Here is an 18,275-nt window from a genome sequence, read left to right as displayed (position 1 = left end):
TCCATGTCACGGTAAATGTGGGAAAATTGCAAATGTACACGTTTACTGGTAAATGTGCACATTTACCACAGAGTTTATAAATGTACACATTTTCCAAAGGTAAATCTTGTAAATGTGTTCAGTATATTCCTCAGCTAATGTGAAGACAACACTAGTCACAGTGGTGTGAGACTCTCACTCTGCTGACACATCTGTAACATGATGACTGTGCTTTATGCAGACTGTCCAACACTACAGTTCTATACTGATTCATTTCATCAGATTAGGATATGGACCAACAGTATTCATTGCAGCAGAGCCTTATTAACAGGTTATCGGCCTCAAGGAGTCATGCTACACTAGACTGCTGAAGCTCACATTTAAAGTATTTAATTGAGAGACAAGCATGTTCTGCACATCCACATCACATGAATGGAAATGTGTTGTGTAGGCTAGTGCATCCACGAGTCAACTAAAATGTAATAATAAATAACTAATATAACAAAATATACCAATCAGTCACTAATGTCTTGGCCAAACTACATCAACTATCAACACAGCAACGACTTGTCTGCCTACCAAAAATAAAGAGGCACCAGTTTGGGAAAAAAAACGTCCTCAAATGCTCCATCCTCACTCCATGATGCAGGCTTCAGATGGCTTGCATGAAAACTTACTGAATGCAGAGTCTGTCTTTGCTTATTGTCTGATGTTGTTTTGCATGAATGAATCTCCTGAGCCTCACAGCAGCCAATCAGAAGAGGTCATTTGGCCTTGTCGTATGTTTTACCACAACAAAACGTAGTGACAGGACTGAGAGAGAGCCTGGCTGCTGTGGCTAGTGTTTTCCACTCACATTAACTTGCAAATGTGCACAATTACAGGTTAAAGTACACATTTTCAATTTTCTCACACTAACTGTTGTGACATCTCGGCATTTGTGTTTACGGACCTTGGCTTTCTTGTGTCTTCCAGACGTCGACGAGTGCAGTTTGCAGACACACACCTGCTGGAACGACAGTGTGTGTGTGAACCTGCCGGGAGGCTACGACTGTGTGTGCACGTCCGGGCCGGGCTGCAGCGGGGACTGTCCACAGGACGAGGGCATCCGGCGCAACGGGGAGGACTGGAAACCCAGCTTCGACCGCTGTGCTATATGCTCCTGCAAGGTACACACACACACAACACACACACACACACAGCACCTGAAATTACACCCAGGAATGCAGGTATTCCCGACACAGTGGAGCATCCTAACTCGGTTTTCCCACCATGGCCCTGATGTAAAATTCCATGACTTTTCCATGACTTTCCATAACTAAGTCGGAGCGCTTCTGTGACCTAAAATTTCCTTCTTTCTTGGTTTGTTGAAGTTGTTCAGCTCAGACAAGTCTTAAAAGGAACGGTCTGGTTTCCACTGCAGTTCGGTTTGCTGTGGAGAAAAACAGCTGAAAACCACCAGCTAATGCAGTGAATGTGTGAAACACGATGGAAAATATATTCTGCTATATTCCTGTAATGTGACCCATTTGTAAAATTCCCACGACTTTCCCAGCAAATTTGTCAGATTTCCTGACTTTCCCTGTCTGGAACAAACCTGATATTTCAGACAGTCCATTAGTAGTAGTAGTAAGCCTGCTGCCTTTATGGCTGCCAGTATTGTCACTATAACAACAGTACATGCACAAACACACACACACACACACACACACACACACACACACACACCAGAAGCAGTGAGAGGAGTGGCATGAAGAGATGAAGTGACACAGAGATAGAAATGCAGCACAGACAAGGATAACAAAGAGAAGAAAAGAGAGACAAGGAAAAGACAGAAAGTGTGAGAAACGGGAGAGAGAGGATGAGTTGGATAAATGAGCAGCGAGCGGAGAGAAGAAAGACAAACTGACAGGTGAGGAGGAGGAGGGCAGGTGGGAGACTTGGCGCCCAGGAATCTGTATTCTTCTGTAATCTCTTTGGCTTAAAAAGAATACTTTTTTTTCAGATTGATTCTTTTGCTTTCGACCCGGTAAATCAATACAGCTTTTCCCTCCTGACAGACCTGGGATCAGGTCTGAATAATGTCAATCTTTACCTACAGGATTATATCACTTGCTCTTATCGAATAAATAGCCTGCAGCACATGCTGCTGTGCATATAAATGACAGTCTGGAGCTGTTTTGGCTACAATTTGTATGGATGTTTATAAAACAAAAAATCATACTTTTGTGATCAGACTCACCTCAGGATACCAAAGCAAGCATCAGCTCCCCTCTGTTTGTCATCAATAACCTGCTTTACATTTTGACAAATATTTGAGGCAGCTTAATAACTCTTGCTAGGCTGTGGTATCAGAATGAAGCCTTGTTTGTGGCTGCAGGAAAGTGAGATATTGATCAGATTTGTCTTTGGAAAGTACGGCTCAGTGAGTGAGATTAATATGAAGCGGACAAAGAGGGCTACTCAGAATAAACATGACGGCCTGGTGCAGCGGCTCGCAGTCCTGCTGGTTTTCACTCTAGCATCTAATCAGGGACTAATTTACACCTGAGGTGCCAGGTGAATGCAATTACCTAGCTGGTAGGACAGAAAACCAGCAGGACTCTGGGTACTGAGGACCAGGATTCAGAACCAGTGAATGTGAAGGAGTCTGTGAAGAGGGAGATAGGAAAGGGAGAGAACCAAGGTTGGAAATAAACGGCTCAAATTAAAATCAAGTGGTCAAAATAACTGCCCCCGATAATTAGGAGTACCTTTTTTTCCAGTTCACCCTGTTCATATTTATTCGTTGAGTTGTCAAATGCTGTCCCCTGTGGGCCACCGTAGGCGACTGGTTGGGGACAGAGAGTCTTCTAGAACACCTGTCATCAATTTCAGCAGTGGGAAAGAAGTTAAAACAAATAAGATTAAGATTAAGATTAAGATTAAGATTGCACCTTATTGATCCCCTAGGGGAAATTTGGGTATCACAGCAGCGATTTGCAGAACAATACCAATGCAGTACAGGAAAGGTAATAAAAATAGCACAGGAAAGATATAAGGCAATATAAATAACCATACAACTATAAAACTATGAAGATAAAAGTATAAAACTATTAAAAGTGTCTCAAGTGTCTAAGTGGTGTTGAACATTAAATAACCCCTGTATATTTTAGTAAATATTAGTGGTACAAATTGAGTATTTGTTTGCCAATGTGCAATTCAGATGTTTGACTTCATAGTTCAATAAAATTGACCTTGAAAATGACCAAAATGGCCCTAAAAATTTGGTCATGGGGGCAAAAAATACTCTGGAAAAACAAGTGAATTTCTGACCCTGAAGGAAACTGTAACACTCTGATTTAAAATGTCATCTGCAGTCATTAAAGTCAGATAACCAAACAATAACGATGTTGGTTTGTTCAGCTCAACAGTGCAGCACTAGTGTACATGCTTAGTCTCTATTCCCACTCCCGGTGTTAAAGTGAACAGTCTGCCTTCGCCCACCCAGCCGGCCCGGCACAACTGGCGGTAATTTCCCAGCAACTCCGGGGCCGTAACCATAAAGACGGCGGCCATGAAGGATCAGCGGTATGAGCATCCTGAGACTTACAGGTTACTGTAGCAAGACAATACGCATCGATAAAACATTGGCTGTGTATCACCCTTTAATGGTATGCGGGATAATTTTACGGCTCCCATACATTTTGTAACAGCCATTTTATATAAGATTTTTACATCTCCATTACACTCCGCTCCCCGGGCCAGACAGCGCTGGCTGTGCCGAGTAAAATGGACCATAAAGTTTTGACTGGCTGGAGGAGGAGAGCCGGGGACACGGCGCCCGGAGAGCCTGGCGGTTCCTGTTGTATTTGACTTTACGCTCCGGCCCTGACAGCGCACTTCTAACACTTCATGCTTCATTCACAGATCTAATAAATAGCATTCAGAAAATTTGAGCCTTGGGAGCTGCTACAAAAACATTAATTTCTCTGTAGGTGTGCAGGCCTTGAAGAATTCCAATAAGTAAACTAGCTCTCAGCTGCGTTTCAGGTGTAAAATCACCACCAGTCATATAAGTCTGTTCTAGGGTTCGACGCTGAAGGCTGATCCCAATACTGATGTTTTAAAAAGTTGCCTATAGCTGATGTTTTGTGCCGAGATTCAGTGTCTTTATATTTGACCATTTTTAGGCCATAAAATGACGAGGATTCAGTGTTTCTCCCAGAATTGTCTTCTTGTCAGGGTGGAAAAGCCTTTGAAACATTTAGACCATCATGGGACACTAATTATTGGAAATGATTTTAGTGTCAGCAGCTCTTTAAGGCAGGATGACCCACCACACCTGTTTTTGGTAGGGGAAACTCTGGGATACGTTACTGCCTTTAAATGAAGAATTCATTTACAAAAACATTATTTAACAATTACATGACAAAAGATGTGTGAAGAAAATCAAATGTCATGTCAGCTATTACAGACTGTTTTCCTGTAGCTCCATCATATCAGAGGTGGAGACACTGACTGGCCGATATCCAATATTTAATAAAAGGCATATATACTATATACCGGTCTAACCCAGAGGTCTCGAGTCACATGACTTGGACTTGAGTCACAATTTTAATTGCTTGAGACTTGACTTGATGCATGAAGAGAAGACTTGAGACTTGACTTGGGTTCTGGTGACTTGGGACTTGACTCTGACTTGTACTTTGATGACTTGAAAAGGTTTCTAAAGTCTTGACTTGAGATCTTGTGTTTGTGTAAATGACTTAGATTGAAAGTGATGAGATTTGTTCCAGCAGACGACTGAATTTAAATTCTGTTTTCTGAATTTGTATGGAATGATTGAATTTAAGTTGAAACTGATTATAGAAATCAAACTCATGATGCTCTTACCAAGTTTTTATCCTATTAAAACCATATTGCATTGAAAAGTCCTAGATATTTAGTTTTCTTTAAGACATTAAATTGATACTGGACTCTGGATTTGTTCTGACTTGACTTGTTCTACATTTAGACTTGAGACTTGACATTAATGACATGGACTTGACTTGGTAATCTACGTTTAGACTTGGGACTCGACTTGAGACTTGTGCCTCAAGACTTGAGACAGACTTGGGACTCGAGCGAAGTTGACTTGGTCACACCTCTGGTCTAACCTCAGTGTTTTCCCCTGTGACCTGTGACCTGTGACCTGTGACCTGTGCAGGACGGGCAGACGTACTGCAGGAGGAGACCCTGCGACTGCTCGGACCCGGACGAGGATCTGTTCTGCTGTCCCAGCTGCGACAACCGGCCCAGCAGCCAGTGTCTGGACCAGAACGGACGCACACTCTACCGCAGCGGGGGATCCTGGCTCTACGGCTGCCAGCAGTGCCGCTGCATGGTCCGTACACACACACACACACACACGCGCGCGCGCGCGCACACACACACACCGCAGTTTTCATCAATTGATTAGACACAGTCCATGCTGTCAAAACAGTTAACACAGCCATTTAAACCCTTGATAATTTTGCAAAACCAGCTGCACATTTTCATTGTTTTCATGCAAAATACAGATCATTTTTCCAAATGCTACACACAAAACTCTCTAATGCTAACAAATGCTCTCAGAACAGTTCACACAGCTGTCTAAACTCTCTAAAAACTCTCTAAACTCTAAAAAAAAGTACCTTAACTAATAGTCTAATAATACCTTTACATTGTTTTCACACAAATTACAAAACAACACAACCCATAAATCCTCTGGCCTGGCAGAAATAAAAGGGTTAATGAGGAATAAAGTCATTGGTTACAACAGTAAACTTGTTTGTGGTTTCTATTGAAGCAAGCTGTGATTTATCATGTTGACAACTGACAAACCTATTACATGTGAAACTGTGAAATATTACGTATTATAATATTTCCAAAAGTATGAGGACCGGATGTTTTGTGTGCTGTAAGGGAAAACATCAACAAATTATAGATAAAATTCCACAAAATCAGATTATGGAAAAAAAAAAAATGATTGTTCAACTCTCTGATAAATGTGTTTTTCCATTAGTATTCCTGTGTGGATAAGGCTGAATATATGATCTAATCAATAGATGACATGTGTAGTTTTGATGTCGGTATCTGAACAGAAAGCAGCACTTCATGTTGCATTACAGTTGGGCTGTTTTGCAAAGCGGGAGTCTGTTTCGCTGATGTGTTTACTGCTGAGAGCATGAACTTTAATTTGGAGAAATCAATTGAGAAAAACTGTAATCTAATCTAAGAGACTGACACACACACACACACACACATTTCTATCCAGTTTTCCTCCTCTCTTGTTTTGTTGCGTGCTTGTAATGAGCATAAACAACAACAACACAACAAAACCTTGATGTGTAGAGCTGCTCATCATCTACGCCGTGCCTGTGCATATTTTGGAGGGGATGCTGAATGGTTAAAGGATAAGTTCAGCGATTTTGGACCTATATGTAATTTGTCCCTTACATACCTGTAGTACTAAGACCCACATCATTTTCAGTTTGTGATGATCATTTGTATTTCATCATAGTTTCTCTGTCACAGTTTCGTTTGAGATGATATTTTAAGTTCCTATATTATTTCTGTGGCTCAGGATGAGAATAATGTTCCTCATGATGTCTCGCAAGTAAATGTAGTTTAGTTGAAGGCTGTTTATTGAATAGACCCTGATTGGCCAATAGCAGCAGTTCCTCTAATTCAACCTGCTGAGTGGAGGCAGATTTCCAGTTCACATGCTACTAACTGGCCTGATTGGACGGATTGCATTGATTGTTTAGTGAGGGGAGCCAATTAGGACGAAGTTCAGTTGTAATGCATCTCCTGGAGTTAGTCTGAAACTGCCTGTAAGTCCGGTGGATTTGCAGGAAATGCAATAACTTCAAATTTAAGCACTCAAACAAAATCAAATTTTGACAATGTCTGTGTTAAACATCTTTGATTATATATGTATATAAAATGTGTAGAATTTGAATTCCTACAGTAGAGCCCCTTTAATTAATACAACCGTTACAAACAACCTGCATGCAGAACTGTCTCTTGGTTTAGTCTCAGTCTCAGGCCCAATCCCAAACCAGCCCCTAACCCCTCACCCTATCCACTCCCCCTCCGTTTGCGCGTTCACGTGGAGGGTTCGCCATATTAAGGGCCGTCCCAAACCAATTAGCGGGAGTGTAAGTGGACTGTTAAACCCTCCGATAGCGAGTCTGCATCGATGCAGACTCGAACGTCGGCTAGCAGGAAGCGCACCTGCAACAGGAGACTGGAGGAAACACCAGACAAATGTTAAGTTCCGCCTATCTACTTTGTCAAGTATTTTTGATCATTCACACACACTTTTGTTTTCCTCATGCTGACTTTACAGCCTCAAACTAAATCACAGAATGTGTGGTGAAGTTTAAAACTAAGAAAGGAGAATATTACTTTGTTCTTAAAGGATAAGGCCGGTGTTTTTTAATGCATTGCTTACCGTCAACAAATCCTATGAAAATAACAAAATCAACAATACGTTTGCTCTACTCTTTCTGACTTCCCACGTATCGTTTTTAGCCGTCAACCCGGAAGTCATTGGCTCCAATTGTAAGCTAAAAACCTTTAAATACAGCTCACAAAGACATCGTTTCAATTTTAAAAATCGCTAACTGTTACCATGAAAAGTCAGACAGTTATTACCAAATCAAATTCAAATGGGAACAAATTCTTCATTACGCCGGGGACTATTTTCGGTGCTACGGAACTACTTTCCTAGTTTATTTATTTATTTATATAGCCCTTTATCACAAGCATGTCTCAGAGGGCTTTACAGAGAATGAGTCTAGCTAGGTCTAACTAAACACAGTCAGTGGTAAACAAAATTTTGTAGGACAGCATAATGAAAAACACAAGGTAGGTAGGAGCAGATTTAGCAAGACAAACAATCTACCTATTCTATATAGCCTAACCTACCCGGCACCCCAGCCTTAGACCCTAAATGCACACAAGGAAAAACTCCCAGGAAAAAACTTGGAAGAAACCTTGGGCGGGCTGAGGCAGATAGGGATCCCCCCCCCGGGACGGCTTAGCGTGCAATAGGTGCCGGGCAAAACATTGACAGAGTCATGGGCAACAATGATGACAAGAGAAAACAGAGAGAGACAAAAGAAGGGGAGGAGCATGCGGCGGTGAGGGGGGGCTGAGGCCAGCAGTAAAGGAGTGAGGGCAACAGTCGTAAATCAGAACACACAGGGTCAGAGACACAAAAGGGGGCAGCAGCATCAGGGATGTGGGAAGGGACCGAGGCCGGCGCTGACGACCACTGGACTGCACCGGAGTCTGAAAGGGGGAGAGAGTAAGGGGAGAAGCAGCAGCAGCAGAACACAAGACAGACACGTTGGGTGGGAGCAGGACCAGGCCGGTGCCGACGACCGGCCAGAGCAACACCTGTCCACTGGCAGGTGGAGCACTGGACCGGAGTCTGAGGAAGGGGAGAGAAGCAGCTGCACACAGAACACACGGAGTCAGAGCACATCGGGTGGGAGCGGCAGCAGGGATGGGACAAAGGCATGCACTGGCGACCACTGCACTGCACCGGGGTCTGAGAAAGGGGGGAGAGACAGGTACACACAAAGACAACGCACACACGGAGAGAGAGAGATCCAGGTGGGAGCAGCGTCAGGGATGGGACTAAGGCCAGCACCGAAGACCATCAGGGTCAGAGGAATCTGAGAAAGGGAGGAGAAAACCAGCCGCGCGCACACACACACACACACAGAGCTGTGCAGAAGCAGCACAAGACCCAGACGTATTTGGGCACAGACACGCTCATACAGACAGCAGATAGAAAGTGATTAGACACAGTGTAGCCAGAGGGCATCCCTATGCTTATGTTCCCAACGGCAAATTTCTATATAAATACTGTCTAGGCTAGGGTAAGAGAGAAGACTGTGACGAGCCCAGGCCAGCGGTGCTAAGGTAGGTCGTATGATTGCGAGAAAAGATAGGTTTTGAGTCTAGATTTGAAGATTTCGACAGAATTAGCTTCCCTGACTGTAAGAGGTAGCTGGTTCCAGAGATAGGGAGCTCGGTAGGAGAAAGCTCTACTGCCTGCTGATTTTTTCTTGATTCTAGGGACAATAAGGTAGCCAGCATCCTGCGAACGGAGGGCACGAGATGGAATATAAGGGATGATGAGGTCAGATAAATATGATGGTGCAAGCCCATGTAACGATTTATAAGCTAACAGAAGCACCTTAAAGTCAGATCTGGCTTGAATTGGGAGCCAGTGAAGGGAGGTAAGGATAGGAGTAATGTGGTCAAATTTTCTAGTTCTGGTTAGTATTCTGGCAGCAGCATTTTGCACAAGTTGTAGTTTTTTAATACTACAGTTAGGTAGGCCAGAGAGTAAAACATTACAATAATCGAGTCTTGATGAAACAAAAGCGTGTATTAAGGTTTCAGCATCCGCCGTATTTAGCAGGGAGTGAATTTTCGAGATATTACGAAGATGGAAAAATGCTATCTTAGTGATTTCCTTAATGTGAGCATCGAATGAGAGAGCTGAGTCGAACGTAACGCCAAGGTTTTTAACTGTGGGACTCTGGGTAATTAAGCAATCCCCAAAATTGAGAGTAAGGTCTGAAACGAGAGGTAGTTGGGTTTTTGGGCCAACAACTAGCATCTCAGTTTTGTTGGCGTTTAGTCGCAAGAAGTTTAGTGACAGCCAATTGGTGACAGCGATTAGGCATAATTCTAGGTTTGAAAGTTGTAAACGGTCGTCAGGTCTAATTGGTATGTAAATTTGAGTATCGTCCGCGTAACAGTGAAATTTAATACCATAACTGCGGAAGATTTCACCAAGAGGTAGCATGTAAATGGAGAAAAGCAAAGGTCCGAGCACGGAGCCCTGCGGTACGCCAAAGTTAACTTTAGAGTAATCAGATATAGTATTTTTATGTGAGACACAATGCGTTCTGTCAGATAGGTAGGAATTTAGCCAGGAAAGCGCAGAGTCGCGGATGCCAACGTAGCTCGCTAGGCGGTTTAAGAGAATATTATGATCGACTGTATCAAATGCCGCACTCAAATCAAGTAAGATAAGAACAGAAGAAGAATCGGAATCTGAGGCGAGGAGTAGGTCGTTTACCACTTTTGTGAGAGCAGTCTCAGTGCTATGTAGAGACCTAAAACCAGATTGAAAGGGTTCGAAGAGACTATTACACGAGAGGTAGTCAGTTAGTTGGGTAGAAACTATTCTTTCCAAGACTTTAAAGAGGAAGGGGAGATTGGAGATTGGTCTAAAGTTATTAAGATCATCAGGATCAAGGTTGGATTTTTTGAGCAGGGGTTTAATTATGGCTGATTTGAAGGACGAGGGCACAATGCCAGAGGAGAGAGAGGTGTTAATGATATTGAGTAGGGAGGGGCCTAATATTGGGAGAAGGAGGCCCTAGCGGCGGAGAGCGTACGCTTGTAAGTCAATAGGCTATCGCTCCAAGCTAGTCGAAAGACCTCGAGTTTGGATAATCGCCATTTGCGTTCTAGCTTTCTACACGGCTGTTTTTGTGCACGAGTTTCATCAGTGAACCAGGGCGACGGTTTCTTTAGACGGCGGGTTTTTATGAGTAGGGGCGCAACAGAGTCAAGCGAGTCAATTAGAATAGAGTTGAAGCTATCCGTGAACTCGTCGAGGGAACCAATTCGTTCAGGGAGAGAGGCAAGAGTTTTAGGTAGGAGATCAGCGAGTTTTGTAGTTGTCGAAGTATCAATACGGCGGATGCTGTAGGTATCAACTGGATTGGAATGCCGACAGGGCAGAGCAATTTGAAATTTAATGAGATAATGATCTGATAATGCCGGTGGATACGGCAAAACAACTAAGTCTGACACCACGAGCGAGGACCAGATCAAGAGTGTTGCCACTAGAGTGGGTCTGTTCGTGAACCAACTGAGTAAAGCCAAAAGTGTCAATTAGGGACGAAAAAGCTTTGCTAAGTGGATTAGTTTTACAATTTAGATGAATATTGAAATCACCGATAATTAGGATGTTATCCGTACGAATTACAAGGTCAGAGAGGAAATTGGAAAATTCTTCTAAAAAAGATGAATAGGGCCCAGGAGGGCGATAAAGGATGATTAGGTAGAAGGGCAGGATACCAGAGTGGTTAAGGCCCATGCTAACTGGAATGGACGGGCGCATAGTGAGCATCTCACAAGATGAGAGTTTATTACTTAGATCTGGAGAAAGGTTCAGACTCGAATTGAAGATTAGGCCAACGCCCCCACCTTTCTTAGATGTCCGAGCGACATGCGAGTTGCATGTCGCTCGGACATCGAAGTTAGAGGGGGAAGCTTCAATTAATGGAAGAGCATAATTTGGCTTTAGCCAGGTTTCACATAATCCCATTATGTCAATACTATGTTCTTTAATTAAGTCGTTGACCAGCAGGGCTTTGTTAGCGAGTGATCTGATATTGATGAATCCGAGACATATGCGCTTTGTGTTGCTAGTAGGTTCGGGACGCTCAGCAATGCGAATAGGTTTAATCTCAATTACGTTACTACTTTTTGTTCCGTGCGGCGGCCGAGGACGACGGTAGGAGAGACGAGGAAAGGATACAGTGCTGATTTGCGAGTACGCAATAGAGTTCGTTGTAGCGTCAATGCTGCAGCCAGAAGGGTTGATATGAATAAGGTTATGCTGAGAACGTTTGGCTCGGCGATGGCAAAAGGTGGCATGGCGAGGGCAGGACACAGTCAAGATTGGATACACTAAGCTATCTGAGCTATCGGACTCCAAACCCGCACTAGGTGAAATCCTAGCAGGCTGTCTAACAACCTGCGACCCAGCATGCTTTAGGGGAGTGTGTCATGCCTGCCTCAAGCACCTGTCCATGTTCCTAGACAAAATGTGGGCACCCAACCCAGTAGGGTGTATGCCATCAGTCTTAAGCATGCCATTACCCCAGAAGGAGGGCCAGTTATCTAAAAACATAAAACCCTGTTGCTCACAATACTGCCTGAGATGGAAAACGTGTTTACAGCCGGCTTATGAAGTTGTTTGAGGAAAAAGTCGGCCGGCCCGGTGCATCGTGATGATGAAGTATGCTGCAGAGCAGCAGCATGGCTCTGTGACGTGTTTTTAATCGTTTTTTTAATACAGTGGAGTTCTATGGCTGCTGGGACATGAGGCTGCATTGGGCACCGGCTACATGGACGAGACTTGTTGGCAAAATAAAATCATTGCTGATTTTGTTATTTTCATAGGATTTGTTGACAGTAAGACATGCATTAAAAAACCCCAGCCTTATCCTTTAAGGTCGCTTGACTTGTAGCAAACTCATAAATGTCTTTATGCATGCAAACAAAAATAGTCCAGTTTACTCACTAACTTACTTTAATTCTTATGGTTTTGGATGTTATGTGTTTACAGTGACAGTTGCAACCTGTTATTGTTGCCTCTCGTAACATTTGCAACGGCAAAACAGCCGCGCGAGCAGGGCTTCTATCGGTTGCCATGGTGATGACTGCTTCCAATTCTTCCGGTAGAGTGGCGAGGGAGTCCCATAGTTTGTCAATTCATTTCTACCCTCCCCCTTCATCCGAGGGCACCTCCACAGCTGCGAGTGTAACTTGATTTGGAGTGACACTTGGTAGTGAAGTGGTAGTGGGTAGGGGCTCTGTCTTGAACCCTCTGGTTAAGAGCTGCAGGAAATGAAACGTTTACAGCTGAGTTGTGTTACCACACTCTATTAATTGTGGTCGTTATGTGTGTTACAAGCAATAATGCACAATGACTGCTTTGGTGCTGTTGACAATAGCAGGATCTGCCAGAAAGTGACTTCAGAGAATGCTAGTTCTGTCCCTGGATGTGATGATGTGTGTAATTTAGTACTTTCTTTCATTGTTGTCACTATCACTTCTTACCATTTGACAAACTTTATTTTTCTGTAATGCAAACAAATGCCTCCAAGTTATATTGTTTTTTTGTCTTTATCCACACTCGTCAACTTCAAAGTCCGTGAAGCTTCAGTTGTTTAGTTTTACTGCCAATGTGCTTTTTAGATTTTCTTGGCAAGACTAAATAAGTTGAATGAAAAATTAAATGCTTAACAGACGGATATTAGCAATTTCAACAGAAGCTTGCGTCTAATTTTGGCAGCTGACAGGGTTTGGATATGAAACGTGAGAACAAGTCCAACGCTTTGTGATTTATAACATGAAACATGCATACTGATGGTTTGTACAGCATATTATAAAGTGGTAGAGTTTAAATATGTGCACATATAAAAATGTACAGAAAGAAGAGAAAAAAATACATATTGTGCAAGAGAGATAATAAAAAGCCCAAGAGTATAGTGTTATATGATTATAGTAGATTTAAAGGATGAAATATTTAGTTTTCCTGATGGCGGGCAGCTGTTGGAGAAGCTGATGTTCAGCTTTTCCTGAATCAAATCAGAAATTTTGTGTCCAACAGAAATAAAAAGCTGAGAGCGTCAGAAAGGAAACAAACATGAAAAACATCGACAGAATCTTCTAATCGACATGAAGCTTTGAGCCGGGCTTTGTTTCATACCTGGCCCTGATCCGCTGCTGCTTGGCTCTGTGTGTGTGTGTGTGTGAGCGTGTGTGTGTGAGTGTGTGTGTGTGTGTGTGTGTGTGTGTGTGAGTGTATGCACAGCTCTGATAATTACCACCTCTCTAATTAGAGATGTGGCGCTGCTGTGGCAACACTCTGCCCTGGTGCAGTGTGTGAGCTGTAATTGCAGCCGCCAGTCCAGGTGACACACACACTCACACTGACTCTGTTATCTCCCTGATTTTTCATTTTCTCTTTTTTCCCGTTCACTTTCTCTTTCTTTCTTGCTTTCCTCCTTTTCCTTTCTTCCAACCTCCCTCCTTCCTCACTTCTCCCTTCCTTCCTTTCTTCCCCCTTCCTTCCTTTTCTTTTTCCTCCCCCCACCTTTGTTCCTTCCTCCATTCATTCCTTCCCTTCATCATTCCTTTCTCTCTTCCTTCCTTCTCTCCTTTCTTCCCTCCTTTTCTCCTGTCCTCTATTATTCATTCACCTGTCCTCCCCTCTCTCTCTCTCTCTCTCTCTCTCTCTCTCTCTGCAGGAGGGCGAGGTGGACTGCTGGCCTCTGGTGTGTCCTGTGTTGATGTGTGAGTACACGGCGGTGGCGGAGGGCGAGTGCTGCCCGCGCTGCGTCACCGATCCCTGCCTGGCCGACAACCTGTCCTACGACATCCGGCAGACGTGCCGGGACCCGGCCGGCGTGGCGCGCCTCAGCGGAGACACGTGGCACATGCCCAACTCGCCCTGCACCACCTGCAAGTGTAAGGTGGGTTGTGACACACGGCAGCAACACGCCGCTTTAGTCACACGGCAGCCATGTTTGATTTAACGTCAGTGTGGCCGATTCCAGACCCAAAAAATCAATTATGAATACAATTCATCCACCTACTGTTTTCACTGAAGATTCTCATGAATTAAACATGCTCCATCTGTCTTTTTTTTTAAGTTGAATATTACTTTTACCTTATTTTGTAATTCTTTATCTTTTAGTCCCTGCAAATGGATAACAGCACGCATAGTTTTCAGATGCAAAAAGCTTATCTAATAATAACTAGTTCATGTCAGCGCTGATATTAACCCTTCCTGCACCTTCACAATGTTACAGATAACAGTAGGAACTGAAGGCTAGGTAGTCAAGTCTCTTCTTTTCTGTTCATCAGCCAATAGTGCCACTGGATCCTTTTTTAAATACTCTTCACAAATATATTACCTGTTATGGATCCTCTCTATGAAGACGCCTTTGCCCAAAACGCAATGCAAGGGTTCACGCTTATATGTCTAAATATCTGTAGATATTTACGAAATTTGATATTTTGCTTCTCGAGTATGTATGACTTCACATCACTTGCCTTTTGGTGGGGCACCTAAAGACTGGAAGTCACATTAGAGCGTGCTGGACGCAGTTTTGCTACGTCATACTCTGGATGGGAAACACTATGCTGAAGACTGTGAAGCAGATGTCAACAATGGAAGACTTTCAGACAAAAAAATAAAAGTATACACCAAAATGAGGTGAGATGAGGAGATCGAGGCCAAAATAAGACGAATCAAAGTCCAAATCAGGCAACAGTACGTTAGCCAATGTGGAGTCATTCCTATGTTCCCAGGGTCCTATGTTCCCAGGGTCCTATGTTCCCAAGGTCCTATGTTCCCAAGGTCCTATGTTCCCAGGGTCCTATGTTCCCCAGTTCTAGGGTTAGGGTTTGGGTTAGTAGGGTTAGGGTTAGAGACCTTCAAATTAAATAAAATTTTAACCACTGGTTTTGTTGTGTTTATATAGCTGTTTTGAAGCCTTGTTCCAATAAAAAAAACTGGATAATATTTATGAAATATTTTAACTTCAAACGGGTCAAATTTGACCCGAACACAATAGGAGGGTTAATGTGTGTTAACAGAATATTGAACTGGGGAACTTAGGACCCTGGGAACTTAGTACCCTGGGAACATAGTACCCTGGGAACATAGGACCTTGGGAACATAGGACCCTGGGAACATAGTACCCTGGGAACATAGGACCCTGGGAACTTAGTACCCTGGGAACATAGTACCTTGGGAACATAGGACCTTGGGAACATAGGACCTTGGGAACTTAGGACCCTGGGAACATAGGACCTTGGGAACACAGGATCCTGGGAACACAGGACCCTGGGAACATAGGACCCTGGGAACGTAGGACCCTGGGAACATAGGGCCTTGGGAACTTAGGACCCTGGGAACACAGGACCCTGGGAACATAGGACCCTGGGAACTTAGGACCTCGGGAACGTAGGACCTTGGGGACTTAGGACCCTGGGAACATAGGACCTTGGGAACTTAGGACCCTGGGAACGTAGGACCCTGGGAACATAGTACCCTGGGAACATAGGACCTTGGGAACATAGGACCTTGGGAACTTAGGACTCTGGGAACTTAGGACCCTGGGAACATAGTACTCTGGGAACATAGGACCTTGGGAACTTAGGACCCTGGGAACATAGGACCTTGGGAACATAGGACCTTGGGAACTTAGGACTCTGGGAACATAGGACCCTGGGAACATAGGACCTTGGGAACTTAGGACCCTGGGAACATAGTACCCTGGGAACATAGTACCCGGGGAACATAGGACCTTGGGAACTTAGGACCCTGGGAACTTAGTACCCTGGGAACTTAGTACTCTGGGAACATAGGACCTTGGGAACATAGGACCCTTGGGAACTTAGGACCCTGGGAATATAGGACTCTGGGAACATAGGACCTTGGGAACTTAGGACCCTGGGAACATAGGACCTTGGGAACATAGGACCCTTGGGAACTTAGGACCCTGGGAATATAGGACTCTGGGAACATAGGACCTTGGGAACTTAGGACCCTGGGAACATAGGACCCTGGGAATATAGGACCTTGGGAACTTAGGACTCTGGGAACATAGGACCTTGGGAACATAGTACCCTGGGAACATAGATACGCTCCCGCTAATGTTACTCTTCAGCTACTTTATGTTGTTGACATTATATTCATCTCCAAACTAACCAGGTCTACTTATTATTAACTGACAACATTTATAGTCTTGATCTGCAATATTATTAATATGCCAAAATTATGCTTCATAGTCTTAGTAACGCTTCCTTGACAGTCAAATTGTTCGTTAGCTGTATCGCTAACGCTGGTTGAACCTGCTGCTGATAGGGTGCGTTCAGACGACGCCTTTTGCACACGTTTAAAAAGACAGTCAGGCTAAAGACACACTGTACGCACGCAGTTTTGCTAGGCAACCTTGTGCAGAGCATGATGGGATAGCGGGCAGCGCGGTGGGAAAAGTTAAAATCAGTGAACTTAAAAGAGAAGATCGCAGCACAGTACCCGTTTCTCCCCCTTCCTAAATATTAGTTCCCATTCTCATCATGGAGGAGAAGCTACTAATCACTTCAACACGGCCGTATCTCCTAGATAAACGGCTGCAGCAACAACAACGATTTTCCTTCATTGATCCATGGCAGTGAAAAAAAAAAGTACTCGTTTACCTTCGTTTGGTACTTAATGCGATCCTATCAACAAACGAGCGTAAATGCATGTGACACGCCCACAACCGGCCGATTCTAGGAGGCGGCGGCGGCACCTGGCGACCTCGCCGCTTTCTGTCTGGCTCTGCTGTAATGCACTTTATCTCTCACACACACACACACACACAAACAAATAGCGTCCAATTAAAGTCCTGGCCATAACTCATCTTTTAAATCACTTCTCAAAGCACACTTTTTATACTGCTCATTTTTATGTCCTGTTTTATCCCTGCTGTAATTCCTCTCCTTTTTATTGGTATTCTCATTTGTCTGTGTTTCCATTTTTTAATCTACTCTTTTATTGTATTTATTCATTTCTCTTATTTGTTTTGTAAAGCGCTGTGAAAAAGTGCAACATAAAGTTTCTTCTCATTATCTTTTTTTTTATATCTTTGTCCTCTCTGTAAGACCAGAATCCCTCACCTTTCTCCTCATGCTGCCTTTGTAATCAAACACCTGCCCACACTCACACACACACACACTTTTACATGCAACATGTGTTTAATGAGACTCTAATAATTGTCTGTCTTTTGTTTTTCCTCCACTCCTTCGTGCTGCGCTGGTCAGAATGGGAGTGTGTGTTGCTCGGTGGATCTCGACTGCCTTCAGAACAACTAAAGCTCCGCTCCTCGAGAAAACCTCCTCCTCTCCTCCTCTCCTCACTGCTCCTTTGCTTCATTTCACTCCAGGACTGCCACGCTCATTCCATTTGATGACTCTTACCTTGGATTCATAATGCAGACGCACACACACACACACACACACACACACACACACACACTCATGCATGTCAGCGTCTGCACACAAACTACAAACACACTCTGGACGGACTGGGTGTCAAGGCCGTGAGTTGGGCTTTGATGCTGTAACTCTGATGACATAAAATATGAGTGCGTGTGTGTGTGTGTGTGTGTGTGTGTGTGTGTATGGCTCAGTACCACTGGAGGAGACTGAGACACGTTCAGTCATTCCCCTAGTCGCTTGCACCACAGTCACTGTGTATAGTTTACTTTGTGGTGTTTCCATTTCACTACATTTCTTGGGGAATTCTGGTTGGCAGAAGATTTTGAACCCAAAAACAGCCAAATGTCACTGAGATTAGGATCCACGATCCACGTTCAGTCAGCTGGACAGACGTTGAGATGGTCCAGTTCTCTTGGTCATCTGCTGGGTGATCTCATATCAAATTCATTCTAGTTCCAAAAAGTAAT

The 18,275-nt window shown here is 43.8% G+C and overlaps 1 protein-coding gene across 1 annotated transcript in view; it reads left to right on the top strand.

Annotated features, from left to right (window-relative positions):
- Positions 1-17,682, top strand: part of LOC139924351 (protein kinase C-binding protein NELL1-like) — a 234,798-nt gene extending 217,116 nt beyond the window's left edge. The window contains exons 17-20 of the mRNA XM_078283149.1: positions 955-1,148; positions 5,168-5,344; positions 14,064-14,288; positions 17,632-17,682. Coding sequence (XP_078139275.1) covers positions 955-1,148; positions 5,168-5,344; positions 14,064-14,288; positions 17,632-17,682 — 647 coding nt within the window. The remainder of the gene's footprint in view (positions 1-954; positions 1,149-5,167; positions 5,345-14,063; positions 14,289-17,631) is intronic.
- Positions 17,683-18,275: the final 593 nt, after the last annotated feature.

This window comes from Centroberyx gerrardi, chromosome 1, assembly GCF_048128805.1.
Source record: "Centroberyx gerrardi isolate f3 chromosome 1, fCenGer3.hap1.cur.20231027, whole genome shotgun sequence".
Taxonomy (NCBI): Eukaryota; Metazoa; Chordata; class Actinopteri; order Beryciformes; family Berycidae; genus Centroberyx; species Centroberyx gerrardi.
Note: the sequence above shows the minus strand (reverse complement) of the source record. Positions and strands in the feature narration are given on the sequence as shown.